At 69.9% G+C, this 22,126-nt stretch overlaps 1 protein-coding gene across 1 annotated transcript; it reads left to right on the forward strand.

Moving 5' to 3' along the window:
• Window positions 1–1,312: 1,312 nt before the first annotated feature.
• On the forward strand, window positions 1,313–19,369 carry LOC104142027 (microtubule-actin cross-linking factor 1, isoforms 6/7-like). The gene is made up of 27 exons (XM_068933677.1): window positions 1,313–1,401; window positions 1,507–1,629; window positions 2,395–2,476; window positions 2,704–2,805; window positions 3,743–3,898; window positions 4,196–4,351; window positions 5,222–5,419; window positions 5,510–5,638; window positions 5,925–6,095; window positions 6,213–6,368; window positions 6,700–6,906; window positions 7,281–7,400; window positions 7,881–8,050; window positions 8,359–8,518; window positions 8,672–8,869; window positions 9,599–9,727; window positions 10,048–10,191; window positions 11,870–12,058; window positions 12,362–12,476; window positions 12,555–12,721; window positions 13,453–13,615; window positions 13,732–13,886; window positions 13,981–14,055; window positions 15,083–15,200; window positions 15,317–15,504; window positions 15,583–15,703; window positions 17,594–19,369. The coding sequence occupies exons 2-27, from the start codon at window positions 1,607–1,609 to the stop codon at window positions 19,093–19,095; spliced, it is 5,094 nt and encodes a 1,697-aa protein (XP_068789778.1). The 5' UTR covers window positions 1,313–1,401; window positions 1,507–1,606; the 3' UTR covers window positions 19,096–19,369.
• Window positions 19,370–22,126: the final 2,757 nt, after the last annotated feature.

Below are 22,126 nucleotides of genomic sequence, written 5' to 3' on the forward strand. Positions count from 1 at the left end.
CGAGCTGTTGCCCTGGCTGGAGGAGACGCAGGTCATAGGGGTGCAGCTTTCCCCAAACGCCATCAGTTATGAGGCCTTCAAGGAACAGCAAGCGCTGCTGCAGGTGAGGGGCTGGGACGGCCCCAGCCGGGGCACGGGAAGGCAAAGGCAAAGGGGGTGGTGAAGGTGAAGGCAAAGCCAAAGGCAAGAAGAAGGGGAAGGGGGAGAGCCAGGGGAGGTGCAGAGGGGATGCGGGAGACCCCGGCAGAGGGAGGCGCAGCCGGGTGGAGCTGGAGGGGGCAAAGGGCAGGGAGCACTGCTGCAGGACCACGCGGCTGGGGGCAGCTGGCACGCACGAGCACCGTCCATCCGGAGCAGAACCGGGGCCTGGGCGCAGGGTCAGACCTGCCACGGCACGGGCAGCCCTGGGCCACGCCGGGACCCGTCCCCATGCGTGCCGGCCCCGGGCTTCGCTGGCTCCCACTGCCCTTCCTCTGCCCTCAGTGCCTGCGGGAGGCGATTGCCGAGCACCGGCCGCTCATGGGGAAGCTCCAGCGCATCTCGTCCCAGCTGGTGGAGCTGAGCCCGGAGCAGGGCGCCCCGTTCCAGCAGCACTACCAGGAGGCTGAGGAGCAGTACGGCCGCATCCGTGAGCGCGTGCGCCAGGCAGCTGCCTTGCTGGAAGATGCCCTCCCGCGTTACAGCCAGGTACAGGGCCAGCACCGGGGGGGATAGCATCCCCCAGGGCTTTCCCTGAAGTGACCAGCCTGGTCCTGCTGCACCGTCCGCAGCTGACCGAGCGCATGGACCTGCTGCTGGAGTGCCTGGAGCGGCTGCAGAGCCGCCTGCAGACCCCGCCGGCCGTCCGTGGCGACGTGGCCCACCTCCGGGAGCAGATCCGCGAAAACAGCCTGGCCTTGGCAGAGCTGGAGAAGCTGGGGGTGGCACTGGAGACCGTCCAGGTGCAGGGCACCGAGCTGCTAGCCAGCATGCAGGCAGCAAACTCGGACGCTGCAGCAAAAGGTACCTGCACCCCCAGCCCCACGCAGATGCAGGCATGGCCCCACGGGTGCATGTGCGTGCATGGGAGCGGGTCCCCAGCGGGGAGCCGTGTCCTCACACACAGGGCTGGGGGTGCCTGGTCCCCGCCGGTGCCCCGAGAGCCCCCCAGGCCCAGCCCCGTCCCTCCCCGCAGTGATCCAGGAGCGCACGGCACAGCTGCTGTCCCAGTGGGGCTGCCTGCGGGGCCGGTGCGAGGAGCAGGAGCGCTGGCTGCGGGAGCTGCTGGCGCTGGCCGACCGCTTCTGGCACGGCCTCTCCGACCTGGCCCTGACGCTCAGCGACACCCAGCAGCTGGTGCTGGGCCTGGAGGAGACCAGTGTCGAGCCCGAGTCCATCCGCTCGCGCCTCCGCACCATGCAGGTACCAGGGCAGCGAGGGGGCCCGCTGGCCCGCACTGGCCCGGGAGCGGGGGTCCCGCCGGCCCCCCACTGACCACAGCAGGGCTGAGCCCCGTCCCACCCGCAGGCGCTGCGGGAGGAGATCGACTCCCTGCAGGGCGACCTGGACACGCTGGGCATCCTGGGCGTGGAGCTGATGTCCTCCTGCGGGGACCCCGACAAGCCCGATGTCACCAAGAGCCTGGACGATGTAAGTGCCCCGACGGGGTGGTCCGCCCCGTGGCGGGTGCGGGGTGCTGCTCGTGGGGACAGGGCACATGAGGACAGGGCATCCCTGGAGCTCAGCTACTGCTGGACCCTGTTCCCGGGACCCTGCACCCGAGAGCCCCCAGGGTGGGTATCCTGGGGAGCTGCAGGTTGGGGATTGGGGGAGCCCCCAGGGTGGGTATCCTGGGGAGCTGGGGGTTGGGGGTCTGGGGAGCCCCCGGGCTGGATATCCTGGGGAGCCATGGGTTGGGGGTCGGGGGAGCCCCCGGGGTGGGTATCCTGGGGAGCTGCAGGTTGGGGGTCAGGGGAGCCCCCGGGGTGGGTATCCTGGGGAGCTGCGGGTTGGGGGTCCGGGGAGCCCCCAGGGTGGGTATCCTGGGGAGCTGCAGGTTGGGGGTCAGGGGAGCCCCCGGGGTGGGTATCCTGGGGAGCTGCGGGTTGGGGGTCAGGGGAGCCCCCAGGGTGGGTATCCTGGGGAGCTGCAGGTTGGGGGTCCGGGGAGCCCCCAGGGTGGATAAGCTGGGGGGGGATGCCATGGGTAGGTGCCCAGGGAGCCCTGGGGTGGATGTCCCAGGGAGCCAGGGATGGAGGTCCTGGGGAGCCTCCAGGGTGGGTGCCCGGACAGCCTCAGGGTGGGGGTCCTGGGCTGGTGTCCTTGCAGGAGGGAGCGCGTGCCACTGCTGCTCGCGCCCCGCGGCGGTGCCACTGACCCTCGCGCCCGGCCGCAGCTCTACTCCTCCTGGCACAGCCTGAACAAGGTGTGGACGGAGCGGTACGCCCGCCTTGAGGAGCAGCTCCAGGCCTCCCTCAGCTACCAGGAGACCATGCAGGTGTGGGGCGCGCGGGACCCGTGGCTCACAGCCCTGCCAGGGGCTGCCTGGGCAGCAGCCTCGAGGGGCCGTGCGGAGGCCAGGGCTGTCCCTGGGCATGGCTGTGTGCGGGAGACCGGCTGGCACTGCCGTGGGGCTGGTGGTGGGGCATGTCTGGCACGGGCTGGGGACAGAGCGGAGGCCCGGGACCCTCCTGCCCCCTGACCCCGCGGCCCTCTCCGTCCCAGCGGCTGTTCGAGTGGCTGGACACGGCCGAGCTGCGCATCGCGGAGGAGTTCCTCGTCGGCGGCGACCTGGACATGGTGCAGCAGCAGCTGGCGGAGCTCAAGGTGGGTCGTGCAGCAGGATGCAGCCCCAAGCCCGGGGGGAGGCACGGGACGGCTCCGAGGGGCTGAGCCAGGGGCGCTTGGGGCATTTCCCAGCAGCGGGGTGAGAAGGTGGCGTGTTGGCTGGCGCTGGTGCCTCCAGGGCACCCGCTTGTGGTCGGTGTGGGGTGGCTGAGCCCCTGGCCCAGGGTCACCCACGTGCACAGCAGGGTGTGGGGCTGCTCCAAAACCGCCCCAAACAAGCAGGGCCCCGCGCTCTCCACGAGGAGGAGCTCCGGGCCCGGGAGAGGGCAGGTACACCGCACTGGCTGCGCAGTGCCAAGCCGTGAGGAGCTGTGCCAAGCGGTGCAAAGCCATGCTGTGCTGTGCTGCGTAAAGCTGTGCCGTGCCAAGCTATGCTGCGCCAAGCTGTGCCGTGCCATGCTGTACCCAGCTCTGCCATGCATGCATGCCATGCTGTGTAAAGCTATGCTATGCCAAGCCATGTCATGCCATGCTGTGCTGTGCCAAGCCATGCCATGCTGTACCCATCTTTGCCATGCATGCCATGCTGTGCCCTGCTGTGCAAAGCCCTGCTGTGCAAAGCCATGCCATGCTGTGCTGTGCTGTGCCAAGCCATGCTGTACCCAGCTCTGCCATGCATGCATGCTGTGCTGTACAAAGTTGTGCCATGCTGTGCAAAGCTCTGCTGTGCCGTACTGTGCCAAGCCATGCCATGCTGTGCCATGCTGTGCAAAGCTGTGCCATGCTGTGCCATGTCATGCCATGCTGCACCCGGCTCTGCCATGCATGCCACAATGTGCAGTGCCATGTCATGCCATGCTGGGCCATGCTGGGCCATGTCAAGTCAAGCCATGCCTGCCTGGGGGCGCAGCAGGCCCACAGGCTCGTGCATGGGGCCAGGGCTTGCAGGTGGCCCTGCTCATAGCTGTCCCCACAGGAGTTCAAGAGGGAGCTCTACCAGTGCAAGGTGGACGTGGAGAGTCTGCGGCACCAGGCTGGCCTGGGCAGCGCCGGGCACGGAGAACCCCCAGCGCCGCTCAGCGACTTCCGCCAGCGCTGGGACCGCCTCGAGGAGGAGATAGTCAGTCGCCAGGTAGGCGAGGGGGCCTCGGCCAGTGCGAGGTCACTCCTGGTCTGGCCTGTGCTGGGGTGGGTGCCGTCCTCATGGGTATGGGGGGAGATCAGGGGGGTCTCTGGGAGGTGGTGATGGTGCCTGAGCTGCTGGTGCCTCAGTTCTGCCATGGGCATGGGGCGAGAGCTGCAGCAAAGTGGGTGCGTGGTGCCGTGGGGGTGCTGGGTGCGTGGTGCTGCGCAGGCGCTGGGTGCCTGGCCAGGGCTGGCCGTGTCCCCTGCCAGGCGGGTGCCCCATCCTGCCCCTTCCCTCGCACAGCACCAGCTGGAGGCGGCTCTCCTGGGCCTGGGGCAGTTCCAGCACCAGCTGGAGGAGCTGCTGCAGTGGCTGTCCCGCACCTCCGAGCAGCTGCAGGGCCCGACCCTGCTGCGCCTCGACCTGCAGAGCTGCGAGATCGAGCTGGCCAAGCACAAGGTGAGGGCGGCAGCCAGCCAGGGCTGCCTGCACGCCGCATCCCAGGGGTGCCCAGCCTGCTTGCCCTGGCCATCGGCTGCGTGGGTGCCAGGGGTCGGGTGCTGGTGGCAGGATCCGTCCTGTGGCAGCGGGCAGGACGCGGCCTGGGTCCCCCCGGTTTAGAGCAGCGGGAGGGCTGCGCGGCCCCAGCCCCTCTTGCTGCGGGGATGCAGCCCAGCCCCACAGCACGGTCCTGCAGCGGCGTGTCCCGACCCCGTGGCACATTTCAGCTCCTGGGCACGGTCACGCGGGGGCAAGGCACAGCCCAGCCGTGGCCGCACGGGCCAGCCCATGGCATGGCCCTGCCTGTAGGGAGGCAGCCCAGCCCCATTGCACAGCCCAGCCCCACATTGCGGTCCTCCTGCCCCATAGCTGCGGCGTGCTGCCTGGCCCCGTTCCTGTCCCCTGCTCCAGGCGCTGCCCTGCCCCATGGCGAGGGGTGAGGGCACAGCGGTTCGGGGCGGGCAGCGTGAGAACGTGTCTCCTCCCGCGGTGACAGCATGGAAGGAATGAGTCGTCTCCGCGTCTGCGGGGAGGCAGCGAGGGCTGCAGCCAGCCCCGCTCTGCCCGGGCACGCTGGCGCGTCGTCTGACGCAGGCGGCACCGCGCTGCAAGGTGCTGCGAGCGCGTGAGCCCGGCCCCAGCGCCCCGCGGCCCTCGCCGGCAGGTCCCCATCCTCCTGGCACGCCGCTCCCCGAGACGAGCCTGCGCGTGCCGTGCCATCCCCTGCCGCGCAGGGGGCCCTGCGGGCGCCGCGGGTGCAGGCAGGGGGGTGGCAAGGGGGGAGCTGGTGCCCGTCCGGCCGTGACCGGGCAGTGCGCGCCTTCGCAGGTGCTGAGGAACGATGTGATGTCCCATGCCCGCACGGTGCAGTCCGTCAATGAGGCCGGGCAGGGCTTGCTGCTCTCCAGCCTGGGGGAGAGCGTGGAGGGGCTCCAGCGCAGCCTGCAGCAGCTCAACCAGCACTGGGACGTGGTGCAGAGCGAGACCGAGAGCCGCCAGCTGGAGCTGGAGAACAACCTCAGCCAGGTTCGGGGACGCCGCACCTCGGGGACTCCGCTGCCGCCGCGCGCCCTGCTCGGGGGGCGCCCCTGAGCCTCGGCCCTCGCCTCCCGCCAGGTGCAGGACATCACGCTGGAGATCACGGAGCTGCTGCAGTGGCTGGAGCACGTGGAGCTGCAGCTCTTCTTCTCCAAGCCCACCTGGGGCCACCCGGACACCACCAAAGAGAAGCTCACCGCACACCTGGTGAGCCCCGGGGCTGTGCCGGCCGCCCCGCGCTCCCCCGGGCTGCAGCGCCTCCACGCGCCCCGGGAGCGCGGGGCTGGACGTGTCCCCGCATCCGCCCCGCTCCGTGCTGAGACGCGGGCCCTTCTGCCCTCCCTGCGCTCCCGGCCCCGGCGGAGCCCTCCTGCACCCCGTCCCCCACCCCGCGCCGACCCCCGGGGCAGAGCCGGAGCCCCCCCGTCCCTCCGCCCCGGGGCAGCAGCGCCGAGCGGTAACGCCCCGGGGCTGCCACGCCGCCTCTCGGCAGGAGCTGTGCAAGGAGATGGAGTCGAAGCAGCACACGTACGACAGCGTGCGGGACCGGCTGCAGCGTCTGCTGGCCTCCTGCCGCGCCGCGCGGCCCTGCAGCACCGAGCACAGCCTCCGCATCCTGGAGCAGAAGTGGGAGAGCGTCTACGCCGAGGCCCAGGAGAGGAAGGTGGGCGGGCGGGGGGCGTGCTGCCCGCCCGGGGGCCAGCAACCCCTGCCCGCCAGCGGCTGCGGGGGCTGCGGGCGTCGCGCCGCCGTCTCCGTCAGCGCCTGCCTCCGCTCGCAGGAGCGCCTGGCGGAGGGGCTGACGGCCGCCACCGAGTTTCACGGCACCATGCAGGACCTGCTGCGCTGGATGGGGCGGGCGGAGGAGACCCTCGGCTCCCCCGCGCCGCCCAGCTTCGTGCTGGACACCGTCACCGCGCAGATCCAGGAGCACAAGGTGAGCGCGGGAGCAGCAGCCTGGCGCGGGCGCCGAGCCCTCCGCCCCGCACGGCCCTAGCATGCACAGGCAGGGCATCCCCCCCCCCAGCTCCCCCGGGACATCTCTGTGCAGCCCGCAAGGACTGCTCCTCGTCCCCGTCCCCGGTCTGGGCTGTGCCCCCTGCCTCCCCCCCCCAGCTCCCCCGGGACCTCTCTCTGCAGCCCGCAAGGACTGCTCCCCGTCCCCGTCCCCGGTCTGGGCTGTGCCCCCTGCCTCCCACCATGCTGTCGGAGGCTCTCCCTGCCCGGGGCTCTCTGTGCGCCCTCAGCTACGTCCGGCTCTCCCGCAGGCCCTGGTGAAGGAGGTCAACGCTCACGGGGAAAAGCTCAGCAGCCTGGAGGCTGTTGCGTCTCGCCTGAAGGACTTCAGCAGGAAGCAGGACGGTGCTGCGATCCAGAACCTGGTGCTGACGGCCAAGGAGCGGCTGGCCAGGGTGCTGCAGCGGACCGCCGAGCGGGGAGCAGCGCTGGAGGAGGCCCGCAAGCGCACCAAGCAGGTACTCGGCAGCCGTGCCAGGGCCCCCAGGTCCCGCAGGGAGCTGCTCCGGGGCATGGGCCGTGCTTCTCCGGTCTGTGGTCCACGCTGCCCCGGGCTGCTGCAGAGCGGGAGCCGTGCTTCTCCACCCTCGGAGCTGTACTGCTGCCATGCGGGATCGTGCTGCTCTGGCGCGTGGGCCTGGCCCCTGGGCTCCAGTGCAGGGGCTGTGTGCTCCTGCACGTGGACCTTGCTGCTGCAGCCCGTGGTCCGCATTGCAGCGGTGCACGGGCCACGCTGCTTTGTTGTGCGGGCTGGGCTGCTCCGGCCCATAGCCCGGTTGCTCCGGTGCAACGTGCGTACGTTCCTGCCCCACACCTCTCCCCTTCCTTTCAGTTCAGCGAGTCCCGGCGGCTGCTCCTGGACTGGATGGACGAGGTGGAGCAGACCTTGGAGGTGCCCCAGGACACTGCCACGAGCCAGGAGGAGATCAAGTGCCAGCTGGCTGAGCACAAGGTGAGCTGCTGGGCTGGTGGAGAGGAGAGGGGTCCCGGCAGCAGCAGGGGGAGCAGAGCTGGAGGGGCTAGGGGTGGTGGTGGAGGGGACACCCGGCCCCGCTCCCGTTGCTGAGGCTCCCCCTGGCCTGTGCCCTGTCCATCCAGCGCCACGGCTGGCTTGGGCTCCTCGGCTCCCAGCAGGACCCGGGGCCTTGGCTGCACCTGGAGCCGTGTCGGCACGCTGGCATGCTGTGACGCCTGTCCAGAGCCGTGGGAGCAGGAGTCAGCGCACTGCTGGCGCCGGGGCCAACCCCGTCCCGAGGGGCTGCGTCCCAAGGGGCTGCATCCTGAGGGTCCACATCCCGAGGGGCTGCATCCCGAGGGGCTGCGTCCTGAGGGGTCCCGTCCCGAGGGGTCCCATCCCAAGGGGCTGCATCCTGAGGGGCCGCATCCCAAGGGTCCGCGTCCCGGCTGGGCTGTCTGACCCCTCTGCCCGCAGGCTTTCCAGAAGGTGCTGCGCTCCAAGCGGCCCGTGTACGAGGCCACGCTGCGGAGCGGGCGGGCGCTGCGGGAGAGAGCCCAGCTGCCCGAGGACCTGCAGCCGCTGGAGGAGCTGCTGGGGGAGCTGAAGGAGCGCTGGGACGCCCTGTGCAGCCGGGCTGTCGAGAGGTGAGGCGGGCACCGCTGCCCCATCTCGCCGGCCGGGCAGGGCTCCCACGCCCCGCTTGCCGTGCAGGTTGCAGCCGGCTGGCACTGCACGGCCCTTCCTCCCCGGGCGCCCCTCTCCCTGCGTCGGGCCTCCTGCCCTCGCTGCTGGGCACCGCTCCCTGCAGGCTGCAGCCAGCATCCGTCCCGGGCCACTGGCGAACCCAGGTGCTGGCAGCTGCGATGCCATGCTGCGCGTGGGCCCGTCCCTGCATCCGCGCGTGCACCTGCGCCTGGGGCACCGGGGATTGCCGCCGGCCATTGCCTTCCAGGCAGCACAAGCTGGAGGAGAACTTGCTCTTCTCGGGCAAGTTCACGGACGCGCTGCAGGCCCTCATGGACTGGCTGTACCGGGCTGAGCCGCAGCTCAGCGAGGACGTGCCCGTCGGAGGGGACCGGGACCTGGTCGGTGACCTCATGGACAAGCACAAGGTGGGTACGGGCCGGCCCTGCACCTGGACTCCCCATGGGAGGCGCCGGAGCGACGGCAGCGCAGCCCCACGGCGCTGCTCTCAGCCCCGGAGCAGGCAGGGCGGCTGCGGCCCCCCAGCGTCTCCCACCCCCTCCTCGCCCGCCCTTCCCCAGGTTTTCCAGAAGGAGCTGGGCAAGCGAGCCAGCTGCATCAAGATGCTGAAGCGCTCGGTGAGAGACCTGACCCGCGGCAGCAGCAGCGTGGACTCGCAGTGGCTGCAGAGGCAGATGGAGGAGCTGAGCACCCGCTGGGACCTGGTCTGCAAGCTCTCCGTCTCCAAGCAGGCCCGGCTGGAGGCGTCGCTCCGGCAGGTGAGAGCGGCGGGTGCCGGCGGGGCCGGCTGATGGGCAGCGCGTTGCCCAAGCCCCCCGGGACGGCGCTCCGGGCTGTGCAGAGGGCAGCCCGCGCACCCTTGCGGGGAGGGTGCTGGCCCACGCCTGCGTCGCAGGGTGCTGCGCGTGGTCTCTGGGCTCTGCGTGTGGCTGGGTGTTGCAGAGCGCTCACGTGGGGCGTGCGCTGCAGGGTGCCGCGCCGGTGCCCAGGACTGCCCGTGGCCGAGCTGCGGGGTGCTTGCTGCCTCGGGTGCCCGAGGCTGCGCGTGACGGGGTGTCGCAAGGCGCTGCGTGGGGCGTCCGGGCTGTGGGTGGCCGCGTGCTGCTGGGTGCCATGTGGGGCTCTGCGCGGCCGTGTCACAAGCTGCTGCGGCAGGGTGCCAGGCTGTGCATCGCGGGCAGGTGCTGCAGGGTGCTGTAGGGCTGGGTGCCTCCTGCCTCCGTGTGTTTTGGGGCCACCCTCCTTGATGGGGAGATGCTGATGGGGGTCAGGGGAAACTCTGCCTCAGTTCCTCTCTGGGGCGAGGAGCATCTTCTCTGCCCCGCTGGGGCTGGGGCTGGGCTGCGAGCAGCTCTCCTGGGGGCCCTGGAGCTGCGCGCTGAGCTGCAGGGCTCGGTCCGGCCAGGGCCGGGGGCAGCCGCAAGGGGAGCAGCCGCGAGCTGGGTGCTAGCGGGTCCCCGTTGTCCCCGGCCGGCCGGCTGCGGCAGGCAGAGGAGTTTCACACCCTGGTGCACGCCTTCCTGGGGCGCCTCTCCGAGTCCGAGAAAACCCTCAAGTACGGCATGTTCCCCGAGGAGGAGGAGGCGGCCGTGCAGGAGTGCCAGCACCAGCTGCAGGTCAGTGCCCGTCCCTGCCGGCCCCCACCTCGAGGATGGTCTCTGTCCTTGCCCCGAGCCGTCCTGCGGCCCCGGTCGCCGGCCCCAGGGCGCGGGTGAGCCGGCCTTGCAGCATTCCCGGCTCCTTAAGGAGCGCCGGTGGCCCCTCTCCCACCGTGAGCTTGGCAAACCCAGGCCCCCTCCTCCTGCTCTTAGTCCCCCTCCTCCCCTACTTGCCCTGACCACCTGTCCCATCCATGGGGGGGATCCTTCGGGTCCGGGTGCTCCGTGGGGCGCGGGGCTGCGGTGCCCCGGTGCCAAGGTCCCGCGTGCTCCCCCAGGAGCTGATGAAGTCCCTGCAGTGCCAGCAGCTGGAGCTGGAGTGCATCACATCGCTGGGGGAGGAGATCCTCTCCACCTGCCACCCCGACTCCGTCATCACCATCAAATCCTGGGTCACCGTGGCCAAGAGCCGCTTCCAAGAGGTGAGCTGGGCGCCCCTCTCCATCCCTCCCCAGCAAAGAGGCACCGGACAAGCATGGCCCCACGTGCTTCCTTCGCGGCTGCCTCTTCCGTGCAGCCCTCCTGACCGGTGCCGCCCCGGGCACGGGGGAGGCTCGGCCCCTTCCTCGGCTGGCTCTCCGGCAGGACGGGACCCTCACCCCCCCACGAGAGCACGGCCATCCCCTCGTCCTACCCCGTCCCCTCGCTCCTGTCCCTGTCCTGGTGCCACCCAAGGGTTGTCTCCCGTGGCAGCAGCCAGGGCTCATTCCCAGTTCCCAGAGCTGATCATGTGCGGGATTGCGGGATGGCAGCAGTGGCGGAGCATCCCCGGAGGGCAGCGCTCTGGGAGTCCTGCCAGGCTCTGAGGCCGCCTGGCGCCCCGGGGTAGCCGGCAAGAGCGTTCCCAGCTCTCTCCAAACGGGTCTGACAGGTTCTGTGTGTCTTTGCATGCGCAAAGCCCTTTGTGCTCAGAGCTTCCCACATCTAATTGGGATCTGTGGAGAGGTAGCGGTCGGGTCGGAACCGCGGTACCATGCCACCCATGGGGCAGCCCTCCCCAGCGCCGTCGCAGGAGACCGCCAGCACGTTCGTGGCAGCATGGTCCTGGGAGCTGGCATGTCCATCACTGCTGCAGGGGCAGCTGTAGGGCTGGTGCTCGAAGCACGGCCAGGTGCAAGGACCCCTTGGCACACGATGAGCAGAGCCGTCAGGATGGCCCGGGCTGGCTGGCATGCACCAGGCTGGGGTCCGTGTTTGTGCACCATGGGCAGACGTGCACCGGGCCGGAGGGTCTGTGTTCCTGCCCTGCGGGCCAGTGTGCACCAGGCTGGGGTCCGTGTTCGTGCACCATGGGCAGGCGTGCACTGGGCCAGAGGGGGTCTGTGTTCCTGCCCCAGCTGACCCCGGCCAGGGTCTGTGTTTGTGCACCATGGGCAGACGTGCACCGGGCCGGAGGGTCTGTGTTCCTGCCCTGTGGGCCAGCGTGCACCAGGCTGGGGTCCGTGTTCGTGCACCATGGGCAGGCGTGCACTGGGCCAGAGGGGGTCTGTGTTCCTGCCCCAGCTGACCCCGGCCAGGGTCTGTGTTTGTGCACCATGGGCAGACGTGCACCGGGCCGGACGGTCTGTGTTCCTGCCCTGTGGGCCAGCGTGCACCAGGCTGGGGTCCGTATTTGTGCACCATGGGCAGACGCGCACCGGGCCGGAGGGTCTGTGTTCCTGCCCCGCGGGCCAGCGTGCACCAGGCTGGGGTCCGTGTTCATGCACCACGGGCAGGCGTGCACTGGGCCAGAGGGGGTCTGTGTTCCTGCCCCATTCCTGCCCCAGCTGACCCCGGCCAGGGTCTGTGTTTGTGCACCCTGGGCAGGCATGCACCCCGCTGAGGTCCGTATTCCTGCCCCAGGGGCCAGTGTGCACCTGGCTGGGGTCCATGTTCCTGCCCCATGCGTCGGCGTGCACCTGGCCGGAGGGTCTGTGCTCCTGTCCCAAGGCAGGGGGGCTGGGGATCCCCATGGGAGACACTGGCTGTTCCCCAGAGCGAGGGCTGCGAGGTGGCCAGTCGAAGCTGCACCGCTGCGGACACTGGCGGTTGGCAGCGCTGCAGCAGCGCCGCGGAGCTGCCGTCGGCCGTCAGCCCCAGCCCGTCTCCCCGCGCTCGCAGGTGCTGAGCTGGGCCCAGCAGCAAGGCGAGCGGCTCCAGGCCCAGACGGCCAGCCTGGCTGCTGAGCGCGAGGAGGTGGCCCAGCTCATCGACTGGATCACGGCGGCCGAGGAGGCGCTGAGCCTGCGGGACCAGGAGCCGCTGCCCGAGGACGCCGAGCAGCTGGAGGAGCTCAACGCCCAGCACGCGGTACGGCACCCCGGCCCTGCTCCCTGCCTGGACGGGGGCCAGCCCGTCCCGCTGCAGCACCCCACCGCCCCGACCTGGCTGCAGCTGGGCAGCCCTGCCGTGCTGCCAGCCGGCCGCCGCGTCCCCGGGGGCTGTGGCTGCACCAGGACCATGCTGGCAGCCACGGCCCGGGCCCAGCAGCGGTCAGTCCCTGAGACAGGAGCATCCCGGCAGCCCGTCCTGCAGGCGGGCTGCGCTCCGGCACCAGCCGCGCACCCTGACGGCGCTGGCTGGGTGCGCTCACCGCCGCCACTCGCCCCACAGGTGTTCGTGGAGGAGCTGAACCGCAAGCAGCCCGACGTGGAGAAGGTCACCAAGAGCTGCAAGCGGAAGCTGGCCACGGAGCTGGGCCCGCCGGCTACCCGCCGGCTGGCCACACGTAAGGGTCCCCCCTGCACCGCGCTGTGCCCGGCACCCCTGGGCCGTGTCCTCACTCCTCCGTCTCTGGCTGCCGCAGGGCGCCGCAGTGCGGGGAAGGCGCAGGGCACCCCGGCGGTGCCGCTCGGGGGGCTGGAGCCCCAGACGCCCCTCATGGCCCAGCTCCTGCACCGCTGGCAGCAGCTCTGGCTCCTGGCCCTGGACCGGCAGTACCGGCTGGAGACGGCCCTGCAGCGCCTGCGGGAGGTAGGGGCCGCCGGGACGCTCGGGTGCCTGGCCTGCTCTTCTGCAGCGGGAGCCCCTCGGCTGGGCTGGGCTGGGCCAGACATAGCCAGAGATCCGTCCCCGTGTATCCCTCCGGGTGGGAGCAGGCACATCCCATCCCCGCGTGCCCCTCCGGGTGGGAAAGGGTGCATCCTGTCTCCGTGTGCCCCTCTGGATGGGAACAGGTGCATCCCATCCCCATGCATCCCGTCCCCATGTGCCCCTCCGGGTGGGAGAGGGTGCATCCCGTCCCCGTGCATCCCTTCGGGTGGGAGAGGGTGCATCCCGTCCCTGCATGCCCCTCCGGGTGGGAGCGGGTGCATCCCGTCCCCGTGCATCCCCTCGGGTGGGAGCGGGTGCATCCCGTCCCCACATGCCCCTCCAGGTGGGAAAGGGTGCATCCTGTCCCTGCGCATCCCTCCGGGTGGGAGCGGGTGCATCCCGTCCCCATGCATCCCCTCGGGGGGAGTGGGCGCATCCCATCCCTGCGTGCCCCTCCGGGTGGGAGCGGGCGCATCCCATCCCCGCGTGACCCTCCGGGTGGGAGCGGGTGGACCGTGGTGTTCCTGCTGGCAGCCCCGGCCGGGTCAGGGCTGGGAGCGATTCAGCCACACGTCTGGGCTAAGCCTGGACGCAGTCCTGTGTGGGGCGAAGCTTGCGACCCACGACGCCTTTCCCGCCGGGGTGTTAATTCCTGCCTGTGCCTCTCCGAGCTGGAAGAGTTTGCTCACTTTGACTTCGGGGTCTGGCGGAAGCGTTACATGCAGTGGATCGGCCAAATGAAGTCCCGGGTCCTGGACGTTTTCCGAGGCATCGACAGGGACCAGGATGGGCGCATCAGCCAGCGGGAGTTCATCGAGAGCGTCCTCGCCTCCAGTGAGTGCACCCGGGGCACCCAGCTCTGGGCTCGGGATGGGCACGGGGGGACGAGCACGCCCCACGGCACGTCTCCCCACGCCCTGCCTTTCCTGAGTGTCTCCGTCTCCCCCCAGAGTTCCCCACCAACGTCCTGGAGATGAAGGCCGTGGCCAGCATCTTTGACTTGAATGGCGATGGCTTCATCGACTACTATGAGTTCGTCAGTGCCCTGCACCCCAACCGGGACCCGCTGCGCAGGACCGCTGACGCAGACCAGATCCAGGACGAGGTACGGCCAGGGCTGCCGCGGAGGCGAGGGGCGGGCGGCTGGGCTGGGGGCCAGCGGGCCCCCGCGGGTCAGACCCGAGCTGGCTGTTTTGCAGGTGAACAGGCAGGTGGCCCAGTGCAACTGTGCCAAACGCTTCCAGGTGGAGCAGATCAGTGCCAACAGGTACCGGGTAAGTGCTCCCCTGCCCTGCCTCCACCTCCCGCCCCGCTGCGGGGCCGTTCCCTCGCCCCGGGAGCTGCTCCCACCCCGGACACGCAGCCTGCACCATGCGGGGTCTCCCGCTCCCCCGTTCCCTCGCCCCAGGAGCTGCTCCCACCCCGGGCACGCAGCCTGCACCATGCAGGGTCTCCCGCTCCCCCGTTCCCTCGCCCCAGGAGCTGCTCCCACCCCGGACACGCAGCCTGCACCATGCGGGGTCTCCCGCTCCCCCTATTCCCTCGTTCGGGGGCTGCTCCCACCCCAGGCACGCAGCCTGCACCATGCGGGGTCTCCCGCTCCCCCGTTCCCTCGCCCCGGGAGCTGCTCCCACCCCAGGCACGCAGCCTGCACCATGCAGGGTCTCCCGCTCCCCCGTTCCCTCGCTCCGGGAGCTGCTCCCACCCCAGGCACGCAGCCTGCACTGTGTGGGGTCTCCCGCTCCCCCTATTCCCTCGTTCGGGGGCTGCTCCCACCCCAGGCACGCAGCCTGCACCATGCGGGGTCTCCCGCTCCCCCCGTTCCCTCGCCCTGGGAACTGCTCCCACCCCGGCCACGCGGCCTGCACTGTGTGGGGTCTCCCGCTCCCCCCGTTCCCTCGCCCCAAGGGCTGCTCCCACCCCGGGCACACGGCCTGCACTGTGTGGGGTCTCCCGCTCCCCCCGTTCCCTCGCCCCAAGGGCTGCTCCCACCCCGGGCACACGGCCTGCACTGTGTGGGGTCTCCCGCTCCCCCCGTTCCCTCGCCCCAAGGGCTGCTCCCACCCCGGGCACGCAGCCCCCATGCTGCAAGGAGGTGCCCAGCCAGCCTGAGCTACTGCTCTCGTTCCTGCATCCCCCGGGGCCAAAGTGTCCCGTTCTCTGTCCCTCCGACTCTGGAGCTCCTTCCCTGCGTGCTGGGAGGGTGCAGAGCCCTGCCCCGCTCCGGTGCCCCGCTGGCAGCTCGGGCCCCCCGCGCCTGCCCCTGCCCCGGCGCTGCCCTCACGGCCGGCTCCTCCGCAGTTCGGGGAGTCGCAGCAGCTGCGGATGGTGCGGATCCTGCGCAGCACCCTCATGGTGCGGGTGGGCGGCGGCTGGATCGCGCTGGACGAGTTCCTGGTGAAGAACGACCCGTGCAGAGGTCGGCAGGGCTGGCGCGGCGCGGCGTGCCGCGGCCGGGGCGCTTGGCGCTTGGGGGGGCCGCGGCGTCGCCCGTCCCCCAGCGCCGGCCCGGCTCACGGCCTCTCTCGTCCCCAGTGAAGGGAAGAACCAACCTGAAGATCAACGAGAAGTACTTGTCCCCAGATGCCTTCGGGGCCGCCGCGGCCAAGTGCGCGGGGAACCAGTCGGCCCCCTCCTCCAAAGTGCTGTCCCCGAGCCGGTCCAACTCCAGCCTCAGCCTCTACAGCAGCGCCTCGGCCCCCAGCAGCCCCCTGGCCAGGAAGGTAAGGGCCGGGGCGCCGAGCCCCCGCCGCCCACCCGGCCTCCCCGCCGGGCCGCCGCTGACGCCTCTGCCTCCCCAGTCCGTGCTGCGGCGGACGCGCTCCGGGGACCGGTGCCCCCGCTCCCGCGGCTCCCTGCTGCCCGACGGCGCCGAGCTGCAGTTCGCGGCGGCCGAGGAGAGCCTGGACGCGGCGCCCCCAGGTGAGGGCTGCGCAGCCGCGGGGCCGCCCCCCGCCGCCGCCGGGCCCCCGCCCCGCGCCCTGGGGCCGGGCTGGGGCGCGGGGGCCGCCGGCGGCGCCGAGCGCTCTGCCGCATCCCCGCGCTGCCCTGCAGAGCCGCCCGACGGGTCCCCGCCGGAGCGCCGCAGCCCCTGCCGCTGAGCACCCCCCCCGCCGCCGCCGCCGCCGCCCGGCACCTCGGCCGGCCCCGCTCAGGACCCTCCCGCCCGGTGCGCCCCCGCCCCGAGGACGGCGAAGCGGCTCGGGCCCCGCCGCCCGCACGGCTGCGCCCTGCGGGGCTCCCGGCCGAGGGCGGCCGCCCCCGGCCCCAGCGCGAGGGCTGAGCTGTCTGTCCGTCACCCGTCCCGCCGGGCCTGGCCCCGGCTTATATGCAAGCACCCCCCGCCTCCCCACCACCACCACCCGCCGCACACCAAACTGCCCCCGGCGGGGCGCTGGCTGGCACGGCCCCGGCCCCGGCCCCGCTCCCGCCGGCGCCCCGTGCAGCGTCGCTGAGCATCCCGCAGCCGCGGGGTGCGCCAGGGCCCTGCCCCGCTCCGCTCCCCCCGGCACCGGGCGCTCGCCGCTCGGGGAGCCCCTGGCCCGCCGCCGGCACCGCGAGGCGGGAGGTGGCGGGGCTCTGCAGCCGGGCACCGGGGCCCCTCGCCGGATGCAGAGCCCCCTTTCTGGTGCTAAACCTCACCCCTTGGGCCTTTGGCGCGTGCGCCCGCCCGGGGCCCCGGCCGCCCCCCACCCTGGCAGGCCTGGGGGCCCCTCGCGGCCGGAGCCCCCGTCCCGCTGCAGCATCCCTCCGGCACTGGGCTCCGCTGCCCAGCCGACGCATGTTCACCACCACCCCGCTAACCGGACAGCAGTAGAGCTGAATGTAACCCTGGTCTGGGCACGGCCCTGCCAGCCACAATAAAGAGTAGATTTCTTTTTCTATAAGCATCTGGGGCTTGCTGCAGCCTGTCTGTCCGCGCAGGCTACCGGCGGCGCGGAGGGGAGCAGGAGGGCTGCAGCAGCGCTGTGACACATCGCTCGAGCGCGGCGCTGGGGCGAAGGGGTGCCACGGCCGGGCTTGTCCGAAGCACCGCCGGAGCCTGCGCGCGCGCTTCCCCGCACGGCGGCACGCGGGGCCACGGCTCCTCTGCTCCCCGCCGCCCGCCTGCCCGCCCGTGTGCCGGGCGGCTGCGCCGCGGCTGGGCTCGCCACCTGCAGAGACACGCCAGGCGCAGGAGCAGCAGCTGGCAAGCTCGGCGGAGGGCGGCGGGTGCCAGTAGGCACCGGGCCGCATGGCCTCCTTTCCGAGGAAAGCATTGCGAGGATTCCTGCTGCGCGTCACCCAGCCAGCGCCTCTGCCTGCGGCGGGGGGCCGGGCTGCCGTCGCGCCCCGCGCCCCGGGCCAGCCGCGCTGCAGAGCGGGGCCGCGCCGGGCCCTGCTTCTCCGGCCCCGCCGCACACCAGCAGCGTCCACGCAGCGCCCGCCAGCCCGGCCCCGCAGCGGTGCCGCCATCTGCCTGCCCGGTCCCGCTCTGGACCCGCCGGCGATGCCGTTGGGGGCCGGGATGCCGGGCGCGGGGAGGCAGAGGGGTCCTCCGTGGGACGCCTCCGCGCGGACACCTGCCAGGCAGCGGGACGCCTCCCCGCGCTGGGGGACGGGCGCCAGCCCCCGTGCGCTGCGGTGGCCGCAGCCCGGCTGGGTCCCCCGGCCGGGGTTTGGGCTTCTGCCTGGCCGCGTCCTCCCTTAACCTTGTCCTGCGGGCTGGCCGGCCGTGCCCACCTGGCTCTCCGTCCCGTTGCCGCACTGTTGGCCCCTAAAACCACCTCTGCGCTCCTTATTTTTTTCCTCAACAAATTTCTTCTGCATCAGATTCCAGCCAGAGAGGGGGCAGGTCTGGAAAAGTGCCAGAGCCAGCCTGTGCCTGTGCCGGGCTGCGCATCCCCGGCCAGGTGCGCACGGAGGAGCGCCTGCAAACGCCCCTGGGTGCCGCGTGCGAGCCGAGCCCGCCTTGCCCCTGCAGCTGCCGGCCGCCCCCCGAGGGCCGTGCCGAGCCCTGCCGGTCCCGGCCACGGAGCGGTGCATCCGTCAGCACCCCTGGGACGGTCCCCAACGCTAATTGCGCTGCACATTCCTCTCCGCTCACGGAAATCGCGTCCGCCCCTCCCAGCCAGGGGAACACGCCTGGCAACCCCGGCACCAGCCTCTGTCAGCTGCATCCAGCGCCCCCGGCCATGGAGCCGGCCCAGGAAGCAAAGCCAGGAGGTGCGGGGCAGCGGGGCTGCGCAGCAGCGCTGCCCGGACACGGCACCAGCACAAGGGTCCCTGGGCTGCTCTGGATCCTGTCTGCAGATGTGGGGGGGTCTCCCCGCCTGCTGGGTGCACCCGCAGCCCACACGAAGCCCTTGCCCAACCCGGCCCTCGGCCGCCCCATGCCCAGGGGAAGGTGCTGCTGGGCACAGGGCAGGAGCCCACGGCCCGGGCAGCCCTCGCCAGAGCCTCTGCCCAGCTCAGCACCTCGTCTCCAGACCCTTTTGCCCAGGCTGGGCAAAGCACGGGGTGGGGATGCCTGCGGAGCTGGAGGCAATGGCACGGTGTGGACTCGGCTAAACGGCTGCAGCTTGCTCAGGGCGCACGTGGCAGCAGGTCGGAGGCTTTGGTGCCATGCAGGTGAGCGTGTGCACACGGGCCCTACTTTTGTGCTGATGGGAGCTGGGGGTGGGGGCCAGAGTTGGGCCTCTCACTGCACCTCTGCAGGCACATGCATGTGTGCGTGTGTGCACAGCCACTTGCATGGGCACACAACGTGTGCACAGCTCTGCTTGAGTGTGAGCATCCGTTTTTCACCTGCACAAGAGCGTTTGTGCATGTGTGGGTGCAGGTATCACACAGCAAAACCCCAGCAGGCCTCTCCCGGGGTGAGCTCACATCTGGCCCGAGCCCCACGTGCACCATTCCTGCCCGGCTGGCGATGGGCAGCGCTTCCAGCGCCACCTCCTCTCCCCTTCGTCCGCACACCCGGAGACAAAAGCCACACGGCAATTAGCCCCTCAGCCTTCCTTTCCTCCTCACCCTGCCCCAGCTTCCACCAGACGATGCTGCTAGCAGAGCTCGGAGGTGCTCCCAAGCCGTGGGGCTGCACGCTTTGCAGCCAGTGCGGGCAGAGCCACTGGCTGGGAAGGGGCTCAGGGCTGGGGGGTTATAGCCTGCACCGCAGAGGGTCAAAGCACGCAGAGCACCAGGGTGTCTGCAGGCCTGGACGGCTGCAGGTGGGACGGCTGGGCACAGCGCGGGGCGGACGTGCCACCCGGCGATGCCTGGCACCGTGCGGGCGAGCACAGCAGCCGGCCTGGGGTGCAGCATCCGGGGACTGACGGACGCAGCCGGCCATGCACCGGGGGCTGCATGTGGACCCCAGGGTCAGTGTGCCCCAGGGCTGGTCCAGCTCCGTACGGCCGGCTGTGGCCAGCACCGCTGCCCTGCCAGGCGCTTCCCACCAACGCCGTATCGATGGCCCCAGTTCACTCACAGAGGGAATTGCTGGGACCATCTGCGCAAGTTCATTGCTCCTGGCCTTTGCAGTGTCCCCTTTCCTGTGACAGTCTCATTAAGGCTTCTTCCTGCTAATTAAAGCTTAGGTATTACCCATTTGTATTTGTGGTTTATCTGGATCCAGGCTGCCGATTCCCACGCTGATATCAGGCTCTGCTCCCTCCCACGGGGAGCCGGTTTTCTCCCAGCTCATCATCTTGCAGTCACCACACCAACTGTTTGCCCTGGCACCTAGATTTTGGCTACTGCTTCAGCCCATCCTGCAAAAGAAACTGTTGTCCTGCCCAAACGGGGAGCCCAGCGCTTCCTGCCCAGCATGCCCAATCCGGACCAGTGAACACGGCCACAGGCCATCGTGGTCTGACACCGAAGAGCGGCCGGGACGTCTGCGTTGCAGCTGCTCAGCCAAGGGCGGCTCTGCGTCTCCCAGCGCTCATGATTTCCAGTCCAATCCCTCCAACCACTCGTGATTTCCATGGCAGTGGACCTGCACCCACCGGTCCCATCTTGTGACACTTGAGCCATCTGTGAGCCACAGGATGCTCGCCCCTGCTCCTTGTGTCCTCCAACCCCACCTCCCCATGGCTATTTTCTAGGGCTGTTCTCTCTCTGGCTTTGGTACAGGGTGTCTGCCCTCGTCTCCTTGCACAGACGTTATCACTCCTTTCACAAGAGGGATCCCCCCCGTTGTTACAGCTCGGGTCTGCTTTGCCGGTTGGGGGGCGAGACGTGCCCACCTCGGCCTTCACCTGGTAGGACAGACTTTGGCAGGGAGCAGCTCCCGCGAAGCACCCCCACTTTCCGTTGCTCAGCCAAAGCCACACTCTTCCTCACACAGAGAAAAGTTTTGTGCACCTAGGGCTGGCCAGACTCGGTGCAGACTGTCCGGGCTGAGGGCGTCCCAGGGCCATGAGCAGCACCTGCTTTAGCCTCCTCTGGGCTTCCTCCTGCTCGTTTCCCATTCACATTGGCATTACTTTCTTCAGCAGTTTGATGAGAGGCAGCTTTACTTCTGCATCCTTTAGGATAAAAGGATGGAACAGGTTGCCCAGAGAGGTAGTGGAGTCTTCTTCCCTGGAGATATTCAAAACCCATCTGGATGTGATCCTGGGAAATATGCTCTAGAGGACCCTGCTTGAGCAGGGAGGTTGGACTAGATGATCTCCAGAGGTCCCTTCCAACCTCAACCGTTCTGTGATTCTGTGATTCTGTGAAAAGCTCATGAGATGCTGAAGAGACGCAACAGCACTGCTCACCTGGGCAGATCCACGAGTGTCAGGATTTGGCTGACACATGCCACCCGCTGCATGTCAGGAGACCTGACGTCACTGAGATGACTCTGCCTAGATAAGGACTGCAATAAGGACCGAGGTGTCTGGCAGAAGCTGTTGCTCCACGACGGTAGCAGCTGCTGGGGCCCCATAACAGTGGGGCACTGATGTGCACAGATGTAATTTCAGGAGTGCCTTCTGCATTTGGGGTCCACCACAGCACTCTCTTGGGTAAACCTGAGACCAGGTGATTCCTTCTTAGCAACGCACTGCTGATGTGCCCGTCCTGCAGCCTTTGCCTGTACTCAGACCAGTGCAGGACATTAATCCTGCCCCTGGGCCCCGTGCACTCCTCCATGCCTCGTCACTGGGCCTTGCTGCATCCCCCTTCCAGCCTTCCCCACCAAACAACACTGGTTTCCCTCTGCCAGGCACCTCCTGCAATGCTGAGAACCGTGACCCGGTGGCTTCCTCCGTGCTGTGCTTCTCCTGAACAAACCGCTCTGCAACCGGTCAGGCCCCCTTCAACCCCACAACGCCCGACAGGTGGCCACTGTCCCCCAAAACCTCCAGCCTCAGCCACTGCTGCTCACAAACGAGGACATTCCCAGCCCAGGCAACTCCTTTGAAATAACTAAGATGTTTTGGCTAAGCTACGTGCAGCTAGTTCAAATGCATTTGCATGAATTACAACCTCATACTATTGCTAATTGCTGTAACCAGACCTTGCCTATGTACTTTGGCAACTTGCCAAAAGCAGCAGATGCAAAACAGCATAGACAGGTGTAGGAGATGAACAGCCCAGCACGGCCCAGCACGGCCCAGCACAGCCCGGCTCAGTCCGGCACAGCCCAGCACGGCTGCCAGTCCCTGCAGCGAGTGCCAACACCGCGCGGGGCAGGAGGCCCCCAGTCTCCATGTTTGCAGCCCTTCGGCACGGTGGGAGCAGGTCCCCTCTGGCTGCCTGCACCAACTCCCGGTCCCTGGTGAGCCGTGGGCTGCCGGCCCGGCGCCTGCGATGTGATCACCAATGTTGCTGTCCTGGGATTGTCCCCGCTGCCACGCTGCCCCTCAGCCGCCCGGGACAGCCGGCAGCCCTGGCCCTCGTCCTCCCCACGTCCCTGCCACGGGCGCCGCGGACCCCTCCTGCTCACCCGCCCGCGCACCATCACCTCTACAGTCCTCGCAGAGCAACTGCTTGTTGCTGCCTGGTTGCATATATATATACACATATATAAGTGTCGATGTACATGCCACTGCCACTGTAACAGCTGCTTTGTGCTGCGCCGCTGCACGGAGCCGTCCCGCAGCCACCGTGCCACCATCCAGCGTGCGGCTCGCCGGGCCCCGGGCGCTGCAGCCCCGGCGTTGTGGCCGCGGCCCGCCGGAGGCAGCAGCGGTCGTGGGCCAGCGGGCCGGGCCTTTCGCAGCCTTCCCCGCCGGGAAACGCCGCGGCGCCAGCGCTGCCCCGACATGTCCGTGCCGATCCCCTCGCCGCTCCCCTGTTTCGCCTTTGTGCAAGTGCTTCTCAGCACCTCCCAGGCGATGCTTCCGCCGGAGCTGCTGCCGGTGCTCGGGCGGC

The sequence above is a fragment of the Struthio camelus genome, chromosome 2 (genome assembly GCF_040807025.1).
Source record: "Struthio camelus isolate bStrCam1 chromosome 2, bStrCam1.hap1, whole genome shotgun sequence".
Taxonomy (NCBI): Eukaryota; Metazoa; Chordata; class Aves; order Struthioniformes; family Struthionidae; genus Struthio; species Struthio camelus.

Bases quoted from the DNA above. Each gene is read 5' to 3' on its own strand.
- LOC104142027 (XM_068933677.1), top strand. From the start codon at position 1,607: ATGTCACCAAGAGCCTGGACGAT. The intron at 5,420-5,509 runs GTTCGGGGACGC...GCCTCCCGCCAG, and splicing joins TGGAGAACAACCTCAGCCAG to GTGCAGGACATCACGCTGGA. The intron at 13,616-13,731 runs GTGAGTGCACCC...GTCTCCCCCCAG, and splicing joins CGAGAGCGTCCTCGCCTCCA to AGTTCCCCACCAACGTCCTG.